The 22,683-nt window shown below is 43.7% G+C and overlaps 2 protein-coding genes across 6 annotated transcripts in view; both read left to right on the top strand.

Annotated features, from left to right (window-relative positions):
* Nucleotides 1–11,972, top strand: part of fam189a1 (family with sequence similarity 189 member A1) — a 59,363-nt gene extending 47,391 nt beyond the window's left edge. For 2 of the 4 annotated variants that reach the window (XM_078085162.1, XM_078085161.1), the window contains exons 5-12: nt 3,771–3,878; nt 5,818–5,978; nt 7,343–7,442; nt 8,545–8,623; nt 8,698–9,468; nt 9,680–9,751; nt 9,983–10,308; nt 10,562–11,972. In XM_078085162.1, the coding sequence (XP_077941288.1) occupies nt 3,771–3,878; nt 5,818–5,978; nt 7,343–7,442; nt 8,545–8,623; nt 8,698–9,468; nt 9,680–9,751; nt 9,983–10,308; nt 10,562–10,756 (1,812 nt within the window). In that variant the 3' untranslated portion in view covers nt 10,757–11,972. Of the gene's footprint in view, nt 1–3,770; nt 3,879–5,817; nt 5,979–7,306; nt 7,443–8,544; nt 8,624–8,697; nt 9,469–9,679; nt 9,752–9,982; nt 10,309–10,561 lie in introns of all 4 variants that reach the window. The other 2 variants (XM_040163789.2, XM_040163780.2) reach the window with 1 other exon arrangement.
* Nucleotides 11,973–12,300: 328 nt separating this feature from the next.
* Nucleotides 12,301–22,629, top strand: golm2 (golgi membrane protein 2). 2 transcript variants are annotated; one of them, XM_040163799.2, is made up of 10 exons: nt 12,301–13,518; nt 16,470–16,524; nt 16,629–16,731; nt 16,924–17,014; nt 17,118–17,241; nt 17,430–17,513; nt 18,450–18,728; nt 18,931–19,068; nt 20,283–20,450; nt 21,573–22,629. In XM_040163799.2, exons 1-10 carry the CDS (start codon nt 13,192–13,194, stop codon nt 21,647–21,649), a joined length of 1,446 nt encoding a protein of 481 aa, XP_040019733.2. In that variant the 5' UTR covers nt 12,301–13,191; the 3' UTR covers nt 21,650–22,629. The 2 variants fall into 2 exon arrangements, with proteins under 2 accessions (XP_040019733.2, XP_040019741.2); XM_040163807.2 differs by lacking the exon at nt 20,283–20,450 and having other exon boundaries at nt 12,368–13,518.
* The last annotated feature ends 54 nt before the right edge of the window (nt 22,630–22,683 follow it).

Genomic DNA, 22,683 nt, shown 5'->3' with positions numbered 1-22,683 from the left:
TTGAGGCGAGGTATCTTCCAGAGGTGAAATATATATATATATATATATATATATATATATATATATATATATATGTTGAGCGGGCATGTTGAACACTTTCTTAAGAGGCGTTCTTACATTTCTTCTCCTAACAGGATTTATTATGTCATTATGCATTTGCACTCACAAGGGAAATCCCACAAATGCACCGGCTGCTATCTACGCTGCAGATGTATTACCAGAACAAAATAGCTTAATTAGATGAAACTGTCATAAATATTAGGGCTATAAGTAGATGCTTGTCAGAAATCTATGAAGTTCCCTATTCATCACCTTTCGGTAGTCAGACGCCAGACTGACAACGTCCGTCCACAGAAAAGCAAAGCCTTGTCATGCATATTTTTAATTATTTCTGAGCAAATGAGAAGACGTCAGAATTTCAGTGCAAGAGGTCGGACTGTCTTGCCGGTGTCTTTTGTTTCTTTTGAACATGCCAGCGTGTCGGCAGTGGGTTTTGCTGGGTGTTCAAAGCTTTTTACAGAATCAATCAGTATTTGTTGGCCTTAGTTGTGAGTTTTTAAATGGTGTATGCCCTATAAGACAGAGCGACCTTTGAACCTGATTTAAAAAAGAATTGGTCTCAATTGTTGAGGGAGAATTAGCCTGCAGTAACCTCATTCAGGCAGAAATGAATCCCTGGATGAAGTCATCTACGGACAACAGATGGGGTTCTATCTGTCGTGCTGGATAGCAGAACAGAATCTCATCGAGCTGCGACAAAAGAAGAAAAAGGGTGATTTTTATATGTTCTATGATTGGACCGTTTAAGCTTTGTAGGTCAGAGATTACCTTGGTTGGAAGGTCAAGACTCTGGGTAAGAGGTCTTTACTACAGTCTGTGCATGTAGTAGTTAATTAGAAAAACCCCAACTGCTTCTAGTTATTGGAGGTTATTAAATATAAGGGCTTTGCCAACAGTCTGGACTGACCCCCCTGAAACTGCTGCATGGATTACCTGAAGGTAATGCAAGATTTTCTGCCGGATCCTGCAGAGAGCTGCTTGGGGATACCAAACGTATCTGACGATCTGAAACTCCATATTGTTTGGAGAAAAGCAAGGTGCTGCTGCACTGTGCTAATGGAAGCCTGTCCTACTTTAGAGGGAGCAGCTAGTGGAGGCTTGTGTGTTGTTTGTGTCTGGTCAAGGCGTTCATGGTTGGTGAGACAACAGTTGAAAATCAGTGAAGTGAAAACCTAATTAAGTCCCCTGTTAGGCTCAGAGTGCGGTACAATCTGTCACTATAAGGTGGTGGTCAGGCTAGGCCGCAGGTGCCACTTCCGGGTGCCATTCATGCGTGGAGGCCACAATAGTTGTTTTGAATTCAGGTCTTCTGGTATGAAATAATCATACAAGCATTTTTTATTCTCTGAAGAGAATCCTGTGATTACTGCATGCACCTGTTAGTGGGTGTGCACATCTGTGTGTGAGGACGGCTGTAGTCTCATTGTGATGCGGCAAACTGCAGATGTTTTGGGTGCCCAGTAACAGCTGCATGTTCAACGACCTTTCGTGGCGGCGGTGAATCACACTCATTCAGAAACCTTCCATTGCCTGTTTTATTCTACATGGAGTCCCTGCTTACTTCTCACCCACTACTGCTACTACTGCATAGCTGCCCCCTGGCTGCTAAAGGCCTTTAGTGGTAACACAGCTGAGTGGATCGCCGCCCCCCCGCCGGTTATCTGTACACACACACACACAGTGACGGGGAAAACATTGCTCACTCATATTGTTTTGGATGCTGTGTTAACTAAACTACCGGTACACTCGCTACCGTAGCTCATCTCCACTTAGCCGCCGCAAAAGGGACCAACGACAGCTTTTGGTCTTTAAGACGAGTGCTGCTCTCTACTGAGGACACCTTTCCAGTCCATGTTTTAGCTCCAACGCGACAAAGCACAACATGGACATTCACTGCCGCATGAAGATGCAGATGCCTGAGACTGGTTTGGGTAATTAAATTAAGCTGACCTGCCTTCATGGATATGAGATATGAAAATTGTATTGTGATCAAAGTATCATCTAATTCTTCTGATAATTTGGGTTTTAGTTCAAGATGTGAAAAACTTTCTGCAGACTTTCCTCCAATGCAAAAAAAGTTCCGTAACCGTTACCTCTCGAGGCAAACGTGTTCTAGTAGCATTTTATAGTTGGCACTGCACAACGTCAACCTCGCCGGTTCCAACTGGCATCATCTCTGCTTTAACTTCCCACGGACTGGAGGTTCGGCAAATGCTTTCTGGATATCAAACATGTTTGAAAAACAGTTGCAGAGCTGGCAACATAAACTTCAAAAGACAGTGTCACAGTGAGTCACATCTGATTGGCAAAAAAGACACCAAGCCTGACCATCCTTTAAGGAGGCCGGTGTATCTGCACGCATACAGAAAGGCTGTTGAGCTAGAGGAGGGACACTCGGTTCCTTGGGTCCAGACCTTTGAATCTGCACACTCCACCGAGTTTGAGTGGTCTGGAAACAGAGTGTAACGAGTTGACGACTCTGTCTGATGTAAGGCGACGGAGATGGCTGTCAGAAAACTAATACAAGTCAGGGTTTTGTGATGTCGCTTTTAATTATGTGCCTTTGGAATCTGGTGAATAATCTGTGCGACAGGCTGGAAAAACCTGTGTGTGGTAACAGGGAAGCGTCTTAAGATTCCAAGAACAAAAGGTGAATGAAGGTTTTTATTCCAGTGCTGAATGTCCCTCCTGTCATTGTCTTTAAGGAACAATGTTATTACATTCATACATATTTTTGGGCAGCCATGCAAAATATTAACTTTGTGGGAGAACAGCGCATTTTGGTCGCAGATGTATGAGCGAGGGATTGTGATTAATTTCCTCTCTACCAAATACTCACCCCTTCTTCCACCATCTTCCTCCTCCCTCCCATATTTTGTCAGTCTCACACAGTTGAATAACAATAATGGAAGTCCGGATGATACAGTTATAGGGAACGTGAAAACGAGTTTATCAAGGCAGATGATCCCTGTGAACTTAATAAAGAAGCAGAAGTTAAATTTAAGTGGAGTGCATATCCAGGACGAGCTGCTGCTCCCCTCCCTCCTCTCAACATGCGCCGCTGGTATTCCCAGAGCCAATTACTGCGCAGGTGGAATTACTGTTCCTGCGCTGTTCTTTAGCAAATTAATTCAAATGGTATAGGGATTAAAGCGTAATCTGTTACAATGTACAAAAAGCATTATGGTTAAAAAAAAGGAGCTGCCCAAAGTTGATCATTTTCTACCTTTTTAGGACATTATCAAATATTTGCAGTCGTGAGTCTCTGATTCAGTTTGGTTTGTCCCCTTGCTGCATTGCCAGTGTGAATGTGTCCATGCTTGTGCTTAACCTTGAATGAGGTTGTTTTCCCTGTTGTTGAATTGTGGACTATGCCTTCATGTAGGTCAACAACATAATGCTTTTTATTGTATTAGTCTTTAACCTTTTAAATATAATCATAACTAAGATTAGCTTTTTTTTCATTCTGTGTGGTTGTCGTACTAAACCAGTCATTTTTAGAAGCGCATGCCTTTTTTTAAGGCGTGTTGCTCTGTGTCTTCTCCTGTTGTTCTACATTCGCACATCTTTAATATTCATAGCTGTAACTGACTAATCTTTCTCTCCTCCCCTTTTCTCTTGCACCCTTGTCATTTCTCCTATTTTTCACACCGTTTTTCCTCTAATTGTGTACCTCTAACAGTGTCCTCCTCTCCCTTCCTCTCCTGCAGGAGCTGCTTTTCAGCGTGTGTGCCCTTAATGTCATCTCCACCATTGTGTGTGCGCTGGCCACTGCAATGTGCTGTATGCAGATGGTCTCGACTGATGTGCTGCAGATGGTGAGTGTGACAGAAGACCGCGCCAATTGCCGTATAACCGTATTTTCTTTTCGGTGACCATCCCGTCGTTAAAAAAAAACCCTCTTTTAGTCAGGGGATTGCTATCATTAGCTTGGATAAACACATGCACCTCAAGGGCGATTTGCCAACCTTCATCCATTTTAAGAGATTGAAGCGGAATGTTGTGAAATTAACCTGCTAGATAAGTGGTGGTGGATATAAATATACACTGTGAAGGTCAATGGCCACTGGACCTCTCTAAGTGTTCTCGTGCATCTCCAAAATATATTGATTTGGAACAAAGGTGCATCATCTCCATTGGGACTCTTTTATTATATTATGTGGAACGATGATGATGACGATAAAAATATTACCAAGAGGATATTACCCTTTGTATTTCCCACTAACAATAGTTATTTAATGCCCCTATCTGCTGGAATGGTTTAGTAACAGTGCCAACTCAATACCACATATGAAATGGCTTTGCAGTAACGCTTTTCATTTTGTGCTTACTGAAAATCTTTAAAGCTTGGTTGGACCACAGGGTGATATGGGAAGGAAATAAGCAGTAATAGCAGCTACATAGTAGCTAAAACAATACATGACGTTTAACTCAGAGTGCAGACAGATTGCATTAGTTCAATCTAGATGCAGGTTACATGTCAACAAAGATCAATGTATAAATCAGACCTGGCCAAAGGACTGCTGAACATATATGTTTTAAATATTCTATTAGGAATTCTTCTTTAAAGCTGCTTCAATGGGTCAGATATAACTTCATGTCCTTGGAAGGGATCAATCATGTTGATAAACCCCTAGAGAATTATCACCTCACTCCCTGATGGTCCCTGATGGCCAGGAGCACGACTCAAATTGAATTCATGTTGCTGCTACGTGTCTGCAGGACCTGCAAATAAACAACTGTTTGCTTCCTGTATACTTTTGGTGTAAATTAGTAAACGGCAATGATGAGTAAATGGGAGGCAGTTTTCTTTGTTTTATAAATGCTAATGATAAACTTCAATTAAAAAATATTAATTATACAGTACCTTTCATACCGAAGGTATATAAATAAAAGGAAAAGAAAAAAATAATTAGAAATGGAAGAGAAAAGGTTAATCAAAGAAAATACTACATAAATAAGTGTTCATGTTCTCATGTTCAACTATATGTATATCTTGCAGACATTACATTCATATAACAAAGTATACATTGACAGTACACCAAAGCATACGTGCATGCCTCCAGGAAGATTCAAAGATGGAGTGGCTGAACACGGTGAAATATAGCTATTGATTCGCAAACAAACGAAAAGCTTATTTGTAAAGCCCCATTCAAAATCAAGGCATGCTTTACACAACAGACACAAGTTGACATTAAAATACATTAAAAGTGAAATATAAACAGGATTTTATAAAGAGTAAAAGTAGATGGAAAAAAAGAAAAAAACTATACAAATTAAACTATAGAATAAGTAACATAGACACAACTCAAACTGTCTCCTAGACTTTCCTAGAGTGGACTTGCTTTCCCATTTACCGCCAGAGCTGTTAACCTTTTATTTAGCTCACTAAATTTAGCCGAGTGAATAGCAGCGATGGCAGCTTGAAGATTAGAAAAGCCAACTGGCTCTGACCAGAAAGTTGTCCCACTTAGAAACGTCTGAGTGAGGAGAGTAAATCGCTCTCAGAGCTGCTGTTGAGGTTTCCCCGAGTAAGGCACTTGAATCACATTTGCTGCAGTGAAGCTTGTTTAGTGACAAAACGGCACAGATGTGAATAGCTGCTTAAATTAACAGCTGAGAGGTTCTGCGTGAATAGACGTTAGCTCAGTCACGTCTCCCTGGATGAATCATGGTCTAAAATAATGAATGAACAACAGAGAGCACCTTGAGTGATAATTGCCGGATAACGTTTTTTTTTTTTACGCTGTGTTTCAGTTCATGCCGCACAGAGCGCGAGCTCTAAATGCTGACTGCATGACCCCCCACGGGACGATCCTCCACCAAACACTGGACTTTGATGAGTTCATAGCTCCCATTCCCCCACCACCATACTACCCTCCAGAGTACACCTGCACCCCCTCAATGGATGGACAAAGGTGAGAGGCCAAAATCCCGCCCATCAGGATGACATCTTCTCTCAGCGCTGACATAAGCTCCTTTAAACCCACGGGGCCACCGTATCTTCTGGGATACAGATTTTAATTTCCTAACAAATGTGGTCTACAAAGACACCAATTAAGGACATTAATTAATTCCAATAAACTACTTGAAAATTAGGACCTCCTTTCCACGTGTACAAATACATAATTACTCCCAAAACGTTTGTCAATCATGTAACTCCGAACCAATGGGTTTACTGGTGTACTGACTTTCTTAGATATAGAGTAAGTAAAAATAATTTGACTTCAAAATTCCAACAGGATCATATTACTATAACTTCCTACCTGCCCTGACATAGAGACCTATAATGAACGAGACACTAGTGGTCTGTTTGTGACATAAACACAGGTGTTATTGGAAGAATGAATAATAATGATTTCAAAGTTATTAGAAAGGAAAGGATGAGGTGTGATGTGTATTCTTGCTGCTTTGTCAGTTAACCACTTTTACCAGTAAAAAAACGTCAACATCTTAATGTTGACCACCCTAAAATCCCCTAAGAGATGGTGAATATACAGATGCCAGAGGCAACATAAGCATTAAAATCCAGATCCATCATATTAAGCAGCAGTGCATGTGTCTGGCTGCTACCAGGCTGTGACCATCACATGTGCTGTATCATCATCCACAGTCAGCTCAGAGCTTTTCCCTCTGCTCTGTAACAGCCGTCGTTCACAGTTGTTGTTCTTGTTGTTGTTGTGAAAGATCAGTCCAGCCTCTGTCATCACTACCTTCGTTTTCTCAGCTTTGCCGACTCCTTTGGCAAGGAGCTACATCTGTTTGTCAATTATGCCAGCAATATAAACAAGGCAGAAGAAGCATTTATGGTGTTCCTGCTCAGGGCCAGGAATGTGTCATGACATCATCACGCCTCAGATGATTGGTGGGAGCTCTCAGGTTGTATTTCATGCTCCACCACTTTAGAGGAGAAGAAGGTTGTAATTAAAAGATATGGGTGCATGCATGGCTGCTTATTCTTAATTTGCTCCATAGGAAATAGTGGTGGTGCACATAAAAAATACCATACCCACATATATCTTCTGTCTTAAAGTGTTGGGTACAAGACAGGGTTTTTCATCCTTTCTCTCTTTTTAGTGGGCAGTATTCTGTATTTCTTTTACTCAGATGGGATGGATCAGACTTGCTGTGCTAGTTCCTTAAATACTCTGGACAACAGTGCAGCCAGCTCAGTATACTTACCACTCACATTGTTTTTTTTGTCTTTTTTAAATTTATTTAAACTCTGCTGTTATGCCCCTGACAGAGGCCTTCATCTGGACTTCCCCCATTCTCCCTTCAGCGCCATCTACGGGGTTCCTATCAACAGTCCAGGGACGCTGTACCCGACTGACCTGCCTCCTCCCTATGAGTCCGTGGTGGGACAGACCCCAGCCAGCCAGGTGAGAACAGACTCTCCGCATCCATATAAACACATTGGTCATTGTCTCTTGGATGTTAAGATGTTGAAAACTTTCATCAGGATTCTTCCTCTGGGGAACATGCATGTGTGTCATGGCAATATCTCTACTAGAGGTATCGTTTTGTCAGGAACAACGTGAGGTTTTGTGTCTGGTTTTATGAAAAAGATCATACAGGAACTGCATAAAAATGTTATGATTAAGATAAAGATTCATGTCTTTCAAATTTTTATGCGAGCCTTCAAACCAAGGGCATTTCAAGGTTAAGCCTGAGTTACTTTAAATTCTGAAATGTGAATAAGATATTATAGAGTTTCTGTATGAAACTTAATTTGATAAACTGAACTCGGCTGTTCTCTCAGTTCTTGGCATTTACTCTGGTGTCTGCCGTTGACAAGATACATTTCAACTTTCATTATTTATCTGGTGTTGCTTGACAGTCATGTGAAGTGCAGACTGAGGCTTAGCCGCATCTCATTGTTCAGTGCTAAGAATAACAATATACTCGTTAGGCAAATCCTTTTATCTTCTATTATATTCACAGCTTTAAAAAAAAGAGGTTTGTATTGTTATTGTGGTTGCACAACTTAATTGTGTTTGGTAGCCCTCAGCCAGCCAGCAGCAGCAAACAACATTAACAGAAAATATAAAAAATTAAAAGACACAGAAGGAATAAAAGCATTACAAAACTAATACAAATTGTATACATTTTAAATTCATATACTCGTTACAATATACCTCAAACAGGAATCAGCAGAAGTATTTTTCACTTGCGATTAGATTAGCAGCAATTACTGTAAATAAATAATTGAAGCGGGCAGTGATGGATTGATTGTGTGAGAGAGCCGTCAGCGAACAGGAGAAACTCAGCTGATTATTTCATCTGTCAATATGTTGAGTTATGTGAACATAGTATTTTACTCCGCATGATACAAAGAACGTCTATTAATCTCTTGGTGTGTCGTGGAGTTGTAGAGCCCTCTACAGACCAAATGCATGTGTTGATGGTGAGGCAGTAGAGCAATTTTTTTTTTTTTTATCCGCTTCATACATTTTATGCAAACTAATATTGTCCACTTCACAGTTCGCCACCAGCATGGAGCAGCAGGCCACTCAATCCAGTCTGTGTGAGAGAATCACCACTGCAGGATTCAGCACTCAGGGTAAAGACACTTGAACATTGCAGGCGATTGTCCACCAGAAGTCACGCTGATGATGCCTTTCCCTCCTTTCTCAGCCTCGGTGGACAGCGCGTCACTGATGGTGTCTGAGGTGGCTGATCAGGACCAGACTTGCTCTTCGGAGGACCTGTGCTCCCTGGAGGTCCAGGGCTCTGACTCCTCTCCCTACGGCCTGCGCCGCGCCGCTCCCATCGACGGCAGCTGCAACAGCCTGGAACTCTGCGCACGTGACCATCGTGGGCTGCCCAACACTGGCGCTCGCCCGGGCGATACGGGTCATAGTGAGTCCTCGCACACACAGGACTCTCTGGAGCGCTCTCCCGACTGGTCCTCTGAAAACTTCAGCAATCCGGACCAGGAGGATCCAACGGACAACGCGCACGCATGCGGGGAGCTGCGGCCTGCCATGCACATGTGTGACGAGCTCGCGTCGGCCAAACACTTCCCAGAGGAGCCACCCAAGGCGTCGACGCACTCCCTCATCAAGGCGCGGATGATGAGCCGGAAGCTAACGCTCCCCGTTACTCTTCCCCCGCCACCTCAGCCGTGCTCCCCCACCTCCGTCGCCTCGTCCGGTGGAACTTACGGCACGAGTCCTATGGCTCCCTCCCCTTCCCCTTCCCCTCCCAGCAGGCCACGAGGCCCCAGGCTGTGTTTCAGCGTTTGGTCTCCATCCTCCGCGTCGCAGCCCCCCTCTACCTCAGCCCAAAGTGGGCCCTCGCCGTCGGAGAAGCCTCGGGCCCTCCGGGCAGCCAGGAGATACCGCAAACTGGCCCGCATAGTCCGTTCTACCAGTGACCCGATCTCCTGCACCTCCACCACAGGAAGTGAGTGCAACATTGTTACACAAGCCCACAGCTTAAACAATGGAACAAGTGCTCAAATGATTGGTCAACGAAGTCCTCGTTTTCTGAGTCATTTGTTCATGTTTCAGTCCAGCAGCCTGTCATTGTCTTAAAGCAATGGTGGGCCGAGAACCTGCAAAAGTGTGTGCCTGCTTTGTTTTTTCCAAACTAAGTCTTTTGACTCCCTCTGCAGGAGAAAATTGTGGCTGCACCTCTGCGAATGTCTCTGTTGCTGAAGATTCAACTCACACATCACCAGAGCAAGGTACCATTATAGAAACAATTGTTTTAGTAGTAGGACTGAAACACAACGAACTGTAGTAGGAAGCAGTTGTTCATCTATTCATTCAAATAAGTATTATACTGATTAATAATATCACAATATAAGATAATGATTAAAATATGTGCCAGTTCATATGTTACATCATACCCAAAGCACTAAGTATCACTGTTGATTTTTTTAATATGATTTAACGTATTTTTCTTCCCTGTTCAGAGCCGGCAGACGTTACTTCTGGGGTAGTTGGAAGTAAACCCAGTCACATAAGTCTCAGGAAGCAGCCCAAAGAGGGCAGGAAAGTTGACATCCACCTCAAACCACGCGCCCTGCACACGCACTCCCACTCCCACGAACGCCCACACTCCCTGGCTGACTTCAAGATGTACAAAGACACCAAAGTACTGGTGGCCAAGTTCCTGGAGCATTCGAGCTGCAGTCTACCTCCTGATGTCCAGCAGGTCGTCAACAACATCAAGTGTGTCATCAAGTCGGATGAGAAACACATGGAGGAGGCCATTTTTAGTGCCAATGTCATAGATCAGGTAACTGAATCAGACTGGGTGTATAATGTCTATTGGAAAACCACCATCTTGTAGGCCTGTGTCTCTTGACGTTAGCTGGATATCAGCAGCCCCGTGGGGCAGCAATGCTCGGTAGGCTACACACCAGAAAACAGAAAAATATAAGATGGATGAAAACGGATGGTTCAATCATACTGACTTTCTTTAAAAAACAAACAAATTAAAAAGAAAGAAGATAATAACGCGTGCCTCTCTTTTGCGTGTTGCGGCACAGGTGATGACCCAGCGCGGCGCCGGCAGCCCCAGGAAGCGCGGCCACGAGGACCTCCACCTCCAGAGCTGCGGTGCTTTGAGTTCCCCATCCATGCGCCGTCCAAAGCACCTCCCGCAAACAACCAGCACCTCCACCCATCCACTGGACTCGCCCTCCCCCGAACAAAGCCTTGAGTGCAAAGAAACTGTTCTCTGACCACTCTCCCAACGAGGACTTGATTCAAAACTCTGAGGTTATTTCAGGATGCTGGTGTTGCAGCCCCCCCCCCGTGTGCTGTGCAGCAGATGTCTGTGGAGTAATGAACAACTCTCCCAGCATTAAAGGATCATTTATTCTGAAAGTGTGACTGCAGCACAGGCAAACTGAAATGGCCACTCGCTGTATCTCCTTGTGCCCCGTGAGAACGTGCCAAGTCATCAGCAGAAATGGTAGCAAATTCAGACTGAGCCTGCCGGTGTCTGTAGTGGCTTGTTTCTCATCAGAAAAATCAAAAGAATGTTTCTCCCTCAGGGGATCTTTTTTACGAGTATCACCTCTTGGAAAAAAAAAATAAACAAAAAGTTGGTAAGTTTGGATTTGTAACTCAAAGACAAAGGAGATTGTTATCAATATTCCTAAGAAATATGTTTGTATTAAACTGTGAGGCGAAAGGAGGGCGTTACTAGCCATTGTTTGCGGGCGTTTTGGCATTGTTACTGATTGGTGAATATTTTGTGGTGTCGCTGGTTCAAGAACATGACAGATGTGGATTATTTAACTTACCTCATTGTGTTACATTGTGTTCAGTGTTACAATAAAATACAAGTTTGTATCTTGCGATTTTTGTTCACACTTCAGTGAATATTTTTGGATCATGTGTCGGTTTTATGTGTTAGCAATTTGAACACCCAGTCAGATCGAACGGGACTGGCCAAAATAATAAAAACAGGAAAATACAACAGCCTTTCCTTGAATATCAATTTGGTAAAACTATATTGTATTTTTTCATTCAAGAGAGAGGTATTAATACTAAATGGAAGCCGTGACCGTGTGTGGACTAGTGACTCTGTGCGTGAGGGTGTTTTCGTCTGTGGACATATTTTGATAATGGAATTGTACAATGCAGTCTTGAAACATTACAGGTGCGTGAACAAAATATGTTTGAAGATGGACGTAGTCTGAACAAGGGTGCAGTTAGGGGGTGGAAGTGAAGAGGGGTCATTGGCCCCTGATGTGATCCCATCGCAAGTTGGTCTCAAGTTATTTATTTTTATTTTAAAAATCTGAAGTAATTAGCCTAACGATATTCAATGCATGAAAATGGTTTGGATTTAGATTACAGGTCCCCTAAATGTCTGTCCCATTAACAATGACAGAGTCATTACTCAAATACAAAAATAAATTGAACCTTCATTTGATTTCAAGAGAAAAATGTTTGAGTTTTTTATTGATCTGCTGCTCATAAGTGTATTGAGACTGTTAATGAGATGTAAGGCTCCATGTTTGAATGCGTGCTATACATCTTTTACGTGGCTGGCTTAAAATTGAAATGGTTAAATCGTGTCTTTCTGTCATCGAAACTGTCAATTGCTCTTCACACCATGTGCTTCCGGCATTTTTCCGCGACTCGCGATGTGTGGTCAGGGTTTCTTGTTATATACGATTTCAAACCGTACTATCGTTTTCATAATGTGAGCCAAGATTTCCATTTATCTTTTAAGAAGTACGTGTAGCTCTAAAGACTGCATCATACACCAACCGAGTGACACGCTGTCCTTTGTGCTGCTCAAGGCTCGCTTTGACCTTTATTTTGAAATGCTGGGAAGCCTTTTTAGCGGAGAGCGGAAGTCAATCAGACGGAACCCAGCTAACGCCACACAGCGCACAAACCGTGTTTATCAGGCAGTCAACGAACGATATTGTCATACGAATCTTGTATCAGTGGCGGTGCGTTTGCGTGTAGCTGTTACGACTACACGGATTCCCAGCCGCCCTACATAAGAACGGAAGATACTTCTCCGTCGGACGGTCGTTAACGTTAATTGCGTCGCCGCATCAACCGTCGCTGCTAGCTAGCGCGTGAAGCGTCAACGTCAGTACGAGCTAACAGCGTGAGCGCTCGAGTGGAAAAAACACCCGCGTGTCGAGCGCCTGCATATGCGGATCCACTCGGGGGGGGGTCACCGGTAGAAGACAAGCCCGGGAGCCCCGACGTTCGCTGCGCGCCTCCCGTTTTCACTCATCTCGCGTGCCGCCGCGAGGCTGTCCACGTCTCGCCCCCGCTACGCGTTAACGTCGCGTAGCCGCGCTAACGTTAGGCCACGTCCCCGCGCGCGCGCGCGCGGCGGCTCTCGTCTTTCATCTCGACGTGCCAAATCCGCAGAGAAGATGCTTCGCGTGCGGAAGGAGTGACCCGACGAGTGACCGACGGCAATGTGAAAAGTCATGACCGTTCGCCACCGTCCGCCTGTGTACTCGCTTTTATTCTCCCCCCCCCCTTCGCCGCATATGAACGGCATGTCACGTAGACGGACGTGTTCCACAGCGCGAGGCGTCTCTCCACGAGCTCTGTAGGTGGACGCGACAACCTGAAGCAACGGCGCGCTTTTCTTGTTTTCTTTTTCTTTTCTTTCTCTACCACCGTGGCTGAAATGGTCGGGTTTGGTGCAAACCGACGGGGAGGCCGCCTCCCGTCCTTTATCCTCATCTTTTTGATGTTGGTCGTCGCCATACTGTCTTTTAACTACTGGACGGTGAACAACAAGCACGGCCGCCTGCTGGACGAGCTGGCGGAGGTGCAGACGCAGGTGAAGCGCACGGACGCGGCGCGCAGCCGGCTGGAGAAGCGGAACTCGGAGCTGATGGTGCAGGTGGACACGCACAGGAAGCAGATCGACCAGAAGGACGGAGACAACAGCGTGCTGGAGGGCAAGCTGCAGGCCCGGGAAGCTGTCATCAAGAAGTGCGCCGAGGAAAAGGTAAGAGTAGCCTGGCGTCTGATCCAGACGCCGGTTTCATTTCACTTATTTTCATTGGAAGCTAAGAGGAGGGGGGTGGGGGGTGATCATTTGGGTACACGTTATGCCACACGCACAGAAACAAGTGACAAACCTTCCGCCAAAGCCCTTTTGGACTTATCCACCCTCAGGTAAAGCCAGGTGTCAATAGCAAAGTATCACAGCGAGCTTCCGTCACAATTTGCTCTGTTTTACTCGTCAAAGGTGCTGATTATTCCCTGTTACACTATTTGATCAAGGGGAGAGTGGTGTGTTCTCTGGGAGCAAATGCTAGTGGAGATATGTTAAACAAGCAGGTGCGTTGTTCATTTCACTAAACTAGTCGGGTAACTTTAGATGACCACTACTTACCGTAATGCAACCAGGAGATGCTCATTTTTCCATCACATCCATACGATCTCCTCTCCGGTCAGATGCAGCGTGTACATAAACATTTGGGTAACCCGTGATTGAGGGGGGTTGGGATCACTTCGGTGTAGAAGTTGATGGAGTAGTCGCCTGGTAACAAGTGCCAGATGAAACATCAACCTGTCCCCGGTTGGTAAACTCATCAGTTCGTCAGAACCTGAGTTTGGCTCCACCAATGCTTCATTACATGCTTCATTTCTTCCCACCTCTTGTACTGCGCAGTAGCCCATCCAGCAATTCACTGTGTTTTGTGTCCCAGCACCGTCTGAACATCAGTGTCTTGTCCAGCTGCCCCTACGAGACAATTAGACACCAGATGGAGAGGGAGGTCTTCCTTTCGATTTGCATTCAGTCTGACGTGCTTATTTCTCATGGACATGAATACATTTGTTTAAATTATCGGATGTGTGGTGTCAGTCTTACTGTGGGACCAAGGAGATAATCCTGCTTATAATGGGCCAGATATGCATTCATATGGGTGTTTTCTCTACGTGCTCAGCAAACAAGGTGTGAAATTCAAACCAGACGGTCTTCTTTAAAAATGAAGACCCTGTGGTGAAACCAAAGAGTCAATCGGTAGACCTGTACCAGCTCGCCTTCTGTACGTACTCTGCTTGGTCGTATGCAAACTGACTTGTTAAACCGTCTTTATTCCTAATGTGCATTGATCACTCAGACCAGCGGCGTAAATGACAGCTTTGCATCGGTTGTGAAATCGATTTCAAGAAATGTAGCCAGAAGGTTCTGTTTTTTGTTTTTTTTCTTCTCCTTTTTACTCTGGCTAAAAGGGAAGTCTAATCTCTCTGTCTTTATAGCAGCTTCAGTATCCTGCTCTCTGTTTACCAGGGATGCTGCTAAAAGGGCAAACGTTCCACTCCTTTCTTTTGTCCACAGCCCAACCCAACAGACGCCCGCTGCTGTACAGTGGGGAGAGAATAGGGACAGTCGTTCCCTGAATGGCTTCCACGCAGGGCTTTAAACACAGTTGTGTACACGTTATGGGAGAGCAGTGTGGTTCTTCGTACAGTCAACTAGTTGTGTTATCTGTACAGAACAATGGCTGCATAGGAAAGCCGTTGGCTTCAATGTGAGGCAATAACAGGATGAGGGTTTTTTCAACATTGCTGTGTGTCCTGTCCCCTCTTTCCTCCGTGTCTTCTGTCTGTCAGTTAAAACTCGGTCACAAACCTGGACGATCACAACGCACCCCGGTGACAAACCAACCTCCTGCAGCACCACTGTTCATTATTTTTCCCACAGTCATTGTTTTGGCATACTATGATTTAAATGCACTTTCTATTTCAACCCTCGCTGCCTATAATTTGGCCTGTATTCATCTGGCAGGCACAACTAACAACTAGGTTTTGTGTGTTGCCTAAAAGTCCAAAGTCCAAGTTGCCCTCATTTCAGCCCCCCCCAGCTTCCTCCCTTCAGTCACGCTAGTAACTGTTTATCACAGCGCTGTTCTATTGGATGACTTTACACTGTGCAGAGGCTTCTGTTCCCCTGCTTGTTCAATGTAAGTTAAATGCCATTAGAGAACGACCATGAAGATACTTAGAAAAGATCAAAAAACAGTTGCAACAAATATATACAAATTTTGTATTGATTTTTTTTACATGAAGTCATGGTCAATTTAATTTGATTTGAAGAAGATATATATTTGAAGATAATCTAAATTCATTAAATATATTTGAAGTAAAAAAATAAACGATTGCATAAATATTCACCCCCTTCAGTTGTTGTCGAGGTGTCTGGCCACCGCTACCAGTCTTCTCCTTGCTCGGTCACTCCGTTTGGGGCAGATTTAAACACGTTCCATATTCCTTCCATTTCTTATCAATGGATTTTACAATGCTGTGGGATTTCCAGTGAGTTGGAAATCTTTTTTTGCCATTTCCCGACTCAATCAACTAGTTGGACATCTGTTAAATAAGGTCAGTCACTTTCACAGGGGGGAAATTTCTGCACACTTAACATTAGTCACAATTTTTGTTTTTTAAAAAGCCAAACAAAAATAATGAAGATATTATATATAATGGCAACGAAAGGGAACCTTTAGAAGGGGGGGGGGGGTACTTTTTATAGGCACTGTATGTGTGAGCTATCAACGTCTGTGCTGGGATTTACAAAGGCTGTTGATGTGACATACTACGATACCCGTGTGCACCCTAAAACATGCTTGCTCTGCGTAAGATTTACAAAGCGTCTGCTGTGTCACATACTGACTTGGATAGTCAGATGGACGCAATGCCGTTTCAAAGTTAATTGCTTAATGTCACAGTGCGTGCTTTCTGTTTTTCTCATTACTCATTACTCATAACCTGTTGGTCTTGTTTCCCCTTGCTGTGATTGTGCAACTGTCTTCTAGTTAGAGAACCTGTTGCACAGTTGAGTTATTTATGGCTTCACAGGCCACCTGTTAGTAAGGGTGTGAAAGAAGTAAATCTAATCATCTATCAGACAATGAGATTCTTAAACCTTTGTTTCTCTGCTCTGTACAGAGGAAGGTACAAGGTGACGTCACATCCCAACTGACAGAAATCCAGAGACTGAAAGGTAGGATTTTATCCCTGTCTGCCCAGCAGAGGGCACTCGCCAACACAAAACCCCTCCATGGAAAGATAAACTTAAACACTAAAATATTGCGTTATGTGTAACAGAGCAGCTAACGGAGCTGAAGCAGGAGTTTATTAAACAGGAGGAGCAACTAAGAGAAGCGAAGAAAAACAGCACTACCTTTGAAAGAAAATTGGAGTATGAGAGGTAAGTTCAATCTTCACAACTTCTTGTGTGCCGAAGAGATTTAATGTATATTCACAATAATTGTATGATTTTAGATGGTTTTCTTAATATTGTATTTGTTAATTGATAGGGCTTATTTGATTTCTGTTAATTCAACACAAATCAGTTTTGTAATATGCTGAAACTACTACTACTTTGTGGTAATTTTCTCAGTTTACAATGTGGCCGTCAAATTGCACAACTGAAAGAAGAGTATGAAGAAACGAAAAAGACCTGGGAGGAAGAAGCGTCAAAGCTGAGACAAGTTAGTGTTGCTAAAACCTCCAAATGAGACCGTGATCATTGTCACGGTAACTCTTTGGTAATTGGTCAAAAGTTGTGGTCTGATTCATCTCGTTATTCTTCAGACTGCGGTGGATGGCCAAAAGGATGCAGCGGCAGGTAGACCTGCAGATGGAGTCGGCAGGGTGGACTTGGTTGGAGAGCGCCATACAGTGGCCGCAGGCCAGCATGACAGTCTGGATTTAAAAGGTACAGTGGAAGTCAACGCATCGACCAAATCCTTTATTGCTTTGGACTTGTGATCGTTATAATCATTTACAATTATATTATAATAACGCTGTTAGTTTCCTGCCTATGTAACTGAAGAGGGGAACGTGTAAATCTATTTTAAAGTCAACCTATCCACTACTGAAGCCATTCATTCTGCTCTGTTACAGACGAGATGGGTAAGCCTGGCAGTGATGCTGGCATGCCGGGTATTGAAGACAGTGAGGTGGGGAAAATTGACGACGTTCAGTTTGGTAAGCAGCTGTCAAAAACATTCGCTTTAAAAAAAACATATATTCAAATAGCTGGTTGCGCATTAGGCACGTCAATAACAGAAATGAATACAAAGAGACATAATTACTTGTATAGGTCATTTGTTTAAGTTTGAACCTATTTAACAACATATTACCTACACAAAAAATAAGTTAACTTATGGCCAAGACCGCAGACCTCTCCCTCCCGCACTGCCGCGCTCTCTGTGCAAAGCGGTTTAAATGAACGACAACAATAAAACAAATGCTAAGTGCTGATAAAGAGTTTTGTGCAAGCAATTTAAGGTTGCGATTCTTGTACCAAATATGGAAGGCTTCATTCAGTGATTGAGACAAATATCATTCACATTAACAGTTTTACAGTATCAACATTGAATGCTCAGAGCAAGCTGTGCTGGTAAACATGGAACTTTTTCTTAGCATGAAACCGCAAATAATCAAACCAGTGCTAGTCTATTTTCTTCATGCAATACATAGTCAGTAGTCAGGTGCGCACCCACCCGCAAAGCAGACAGTCACGCTGCCGTTTTTTACGTTCAAATATTAATTTTCTCATTTGAATAGTTGTTCTATTCGTTGACAGCCCTAGTAAGCAGTGGTCCAAACTCTTAACAGTAAGGCTTTCAAGCCAGTGAATGAGGGGTGAAAAGTGTGTAGAGGGAGAAAGAATGTACCGTGATAGTTTTAAAGCGGTGTCAGTAGAGCCGAGGTCAAGTAAAACTATAAAGATGTTCCCGGTACCAATGTGGAGATTGATTAGGTTTTAAGTGGTTTTGACCAAAAGTGAGAGTAATAAACTCAGCCTGGACCAACACACTTGCTAAAAGCCATGGCTTGAATCCAACATGAGGTCCTCTACTAATGTTTTCCACCTTTCTGTAAAACACAAAAATTCAGTGCCACTTCACTTCTCCACAGCTCTGAAGAAACCCGCCATAACTCAGAAGCACGACGAAGCCCCTGATGTGGTTGTCGGAGGTGGTGCTGGCCCTGTCGTCGGGGCAGCAGATGGCCCTGGGGGCCAAGGCCTGTCCCTGGACCAGCCCAGGCTCCAGCAGGACAGGGTGGAGGACCGAGCAGCAGTGGTTGAACTTCCGGGCATCATCAAACAGGCCGACAAACCCATAGTGTTCGAAGAAGACAACAAGGCAGGTATCAAGGCTGACGAGCTGGGAGAGCAGCAAAGACAACTTCAAGGTACAGAGAGCACCACGTTCTTCTTATTGGTTTTAACTTTAATCTCCTTTTAGGGACCCTTTGAACATTTAGGCATGTGGTAATTTCACTTCATGTTCAGTGAAGGCAGGAGCAGAGAACTGTTATCTCTGTATAGTAAGTTTAGCACACTGTGCTTTTATGAAGATGCATTCATTGGTCCTAACCTCTTTCTTATTGTCAGCTCCTGATGACGTCAAGGGTGACCGTGAACACTTGAAGATGATTCCTCTGCCCCCCAACCCGGCCCAGGTGCCCAACCCCATCCAGCCTCACCACGCAGAAGACCCGGTTCCAGCACAGCCAGTTCACCACCGCCAAAGTGAGTTCCTCCTCAACACCTCGAAAAGAGGGAAGACTGTAGTTTGCAAAGCGGGTTGTGGTTGGCTGGTTGTTTTTGTAAATGTTTGTATTGCTTTTGAAGAGGTGGGGAAAAATATAATTGCATATGAAAAGGTTCAATCACAGCACATTCTTGTTAGCTCTGCCTTCGGGCTTAGCTGCTGCCTCTCTGTCATACGAGTCAATGCAGAGACTGAAATGCAATTTTGGTGTAACTGGTTACACCCCCACTCCTACGTAACACGTGTTCATGAGTGTCGGTGAATGTAAGTCATGTCTGAACATGGCTAGGAGCCCGGTCATGGAGGAGAGAGAGAGGGCTCCGTTGCAGAGGAGAAGAGACCAATGACACAAACCTGGCTCCCAGACGATCCGATCCTGCTGCCTTTTCTCCCTCCTTTCTGCTTTCATATTTCCGTCTCCCTTACACATTCACTTCACCTTCGCCTGCAGCTCTGCTCCTGAAAACACTGCCTTCATTCAGTACACAGTTTCATTTTCTTTTCTGTCTTCTGCCTCCAATTTCATTATACTAACATCCTATTGTGGCAAATTAACACACAACACCCTGCAGATGTGTGGTTTCTGGCGTTGGGTGCTCCGTAGACAACTCAAAGACGCTGCTTTGCTCAGAAATCCTCCGAACCTTACCTGAGCGACAACAGTCAGAAATCAGATGGGAACATAAACAGGGATTGAGATTTGGTAATCATTATACATCAATGGCAAACATTGAACATTGCCGTCCATACACACATTAATGGAGGTGGAACAATTTCTACTTTAAAAAAAATGCAGTTTAATAAAACACTACAGTATCTGTGGCTTAAAAATAACCCTTGAGTTGAACCAACACTCACGGATACATCACCAACAAAAACTTAAATAAGGTAGATCACAGCAAATGTATTATTTTAAATAAATCAATTGGATTGTAATGATGATGGAACAGGATTAGCCCTCTGTGCGCCAGACACATTAGAGAAGAAGGAACCCCATTTGTTTCCTCTGTCCTTCACTCTTCCGAAACACGCGGCTTTGTATTCCATCGCCTCATCGCCTTCTGTCATTCTCTTCATACGGTCACTTCCTTCATGCATTCGCTATGCGGTGTTTCACCCACTCCTCCCTCTCTTCCTACAACTGCCTCCGCTTCCCTCCCTTCCTGATGAGGCCCTTCTCTGCCTCCTGCAGGCCGGTTCTTTGATGAGAACGAGTCCCCAGTAGATCCGCAACACGGCTCTAAGCTAGCGGACTACAATGGGGACGATGGGAACGTGGGTGAGTATGAGGCCGACAAGCAGGCCGAGCTGGCCTACAATGAGGAAGAGGATGGTGATGGTGGGGAGGAAGACGTTCAAGGTGAGCCAGGCCGGGGGACTGGACCGCCTGTCCAGATGTTTATCCACCATTCCTCCCTTGCTCCCTCCCTCCTTCCAACCATGCCCTGCTGCCGCGCCCCCCTCCCCCCTCCTCCTCCCCACCACCCCGCATTTGTCTCGACAGTTAGAGAAGCTCACAGCACCCCGAGTTTGGTCCTTGAATCCATCATAAACCAGAGATGACAATGAACTACGACCAAAACATCTTACTGCTTCAGTAGCTGAATGTACCGTATATTAACAGTAATAATGTTAGCACCCTATTTCCCCACGTATGGGGGGAAAAACTTGCGGTTCTGTGAGAGTACGTGTCCATCTAGTGTTTTGTCTCCTGCCTGTGCTTCCATTTAGCTGTGCCACCAGTCTGTGCCCACCAAACATCTGACCCACATCTAGACCAGTAGATCAATACAGCTCACTGCGTTTGCTAATGTGTTTGTGTACTGTATGTAATGTATTGAAATGCATGACCGTGTTTCTATTGTTTCATCAAAGGTTGTTCTGATTGCCCGTTGGAGAAGAATTTCAATTTTCGTACCACATTTAGAGATTACCATTTTTTTTTTTTGTTATGTCTGAGATTTATTTGTATTCGTTACAACTGTGTTCACTTAGTTTGTATATAGTTGGATTTCAATAGAAATTCAGGATGTTTTTATTTTCAGGTCCAACAAGGAAGCTTATACGGGGCTGGATACATTTAGAAAGTATTACTTCCAAAAATGCTGTGTATCCTCCAGATACACATCTTTCGATAAATATATTGTTTCAAGTTGAGACAAGTGTACAAAAAGGGCTGTGAGTTCTACATTGTTTGCTTAAGATGGACCTAACGTCCTCAAACGCCGCTCAGCAATGAAATCTGAGGTCAAGGTTTCATTTCATCCAGGAAGCTGAAGCGTATCTGAAAAATAAACAAAACCTGAATCCGGGTATTGTTGACTGTAGTGTTCGTGGATGTACTGTCACCGCCTGTGACTGGACTGATAGGGAGGACATGTTTTTATTTTAAAATGTGTGTCTTAATATGGGAACATATAGTGCAGAACTTCATTAACTAGAGTATTAAATGTCTTCCTTTTTTTTTTTTTTTTTTTTTCAGATGATGAGGATCGAGACATGCAGGGAGACCGAGCTGTGGAATATGGGAAAAGGCATCAACCCATTGACATTCTTTGAGTGGAAACTTGTACAGCCATAACTAAAGATACTGAGACCTTCCTCTACAAACAACAAGATCTTTTCCGAAGAAATAGTTTGAACATCAATATGTTTAAGAACTTAATGGGCTCATCCTCAGTGTCAGTACTTTGATCAGACATTGCAACTAATTAATTCAGAATAACATCATAATACAAAGAGGAAAACGTAATGGCGTCGTGAGCTGCAGTTGATTGAATGGTCACAGTACGAGCTATGCTGTGATGTACGTTGACTGCGTTTGGTTATTGTATGACGGCGGAGGGATATTGACACAGAAATAACCGGGATATGAAGAGACCTGTTCACTCGCAACTGGACTTCAACGTGGAACTGTATTTTCATTATTATTATTATTTTGTGCTATTTTTCTTCACAGGTTACCGTTGCTTGATACAAACAAACTCTTCTCGGGAGCTGTTTATCAAACCCGACTAATCTAGCATTCTGCCTTTCTAACATACTTTTGGGATTTTTAACGTGGAATACAATTTTTTTTTCCGTTCGCATCAGTGGGAATGCATTTTAAATGCAAAGGACTTAGCTTCTGGCATATTAAATCAACTTAATTTCTCTGTGATGAACACACAGCAGTGCTCATTGTTCAGTTTTTTTCTATGATGCCATTGCATGCAATTAAAACTTTTTAGTAATCAACTGAGTAAAATACTGATGCTTAAGCAATACTTAGAGCAATGTTAGCATCCTCCATTGTGCAATGGTTAACCAAGCACATGTAGAACTGACGTACTGTACACATGCTTCCAGTTATGAGGTCTGTCCTTAAATAATGTAGCTCATCTGTTGCCATTTATACCAAGGAAACCCATTTCCCTCCTTTTTAGGGAAATCTGTGTGTGAACATGGAATCAGTTGTTTGTGCAGCAAGGAAAATTGGTTTCTCGTGGAAAGGCACATTGAATGTAATTTTATTTTATTAAAGTTGATGCTTCATGTGATTTGTTAATTTGTGATCGTGCTCCAGAGTTACTTTGGTTGACACGCAAGGGATA

Source organism: Gasterosteus aculeatus, chromosome 12 (assembly GCF_964276395.1).
Source record: "Gasterosteus aculeatus chromosome 12, fGasAcu3.hap1.1, whole genome shotgun sequence".
Taxonomy (NCBI): domain Eukaryota; kingdom Metazoa; phylum Chordata; class Actinopteri; order Perciformes; family Gasterosteidae; genus Gasterosteus; species Gasterosteus aculeatus.
Note: the sequence above shows the minus strand (reverse complement) of the source record. Positions and strands in the feature narration are given on the sequence as shown.

Coding starts and splice junctions, on each gene's coding strand:
- golm2 (XM_040163799.2), top strand. CDS start 13,192: ATGGTCGGGTTTGGTGCAAACCGACGGGGAGGCCGCCTCCCGTCCTTT. Junction 17,015..17,117: donor AAGCGTCAAAGCTGAGACAA/GTTAGTGTTGCT, acceptor GTTATTCTTCAG/ACTGCGGTGGATGGCCAAAA. Junction 20,451..21,572: donor TGGGGAGGAAGACGTTCAAG/GTGAGCCAGGCC, acceptor TTTTTTTTTCAG/ATGATGAGGATCGAGACATG.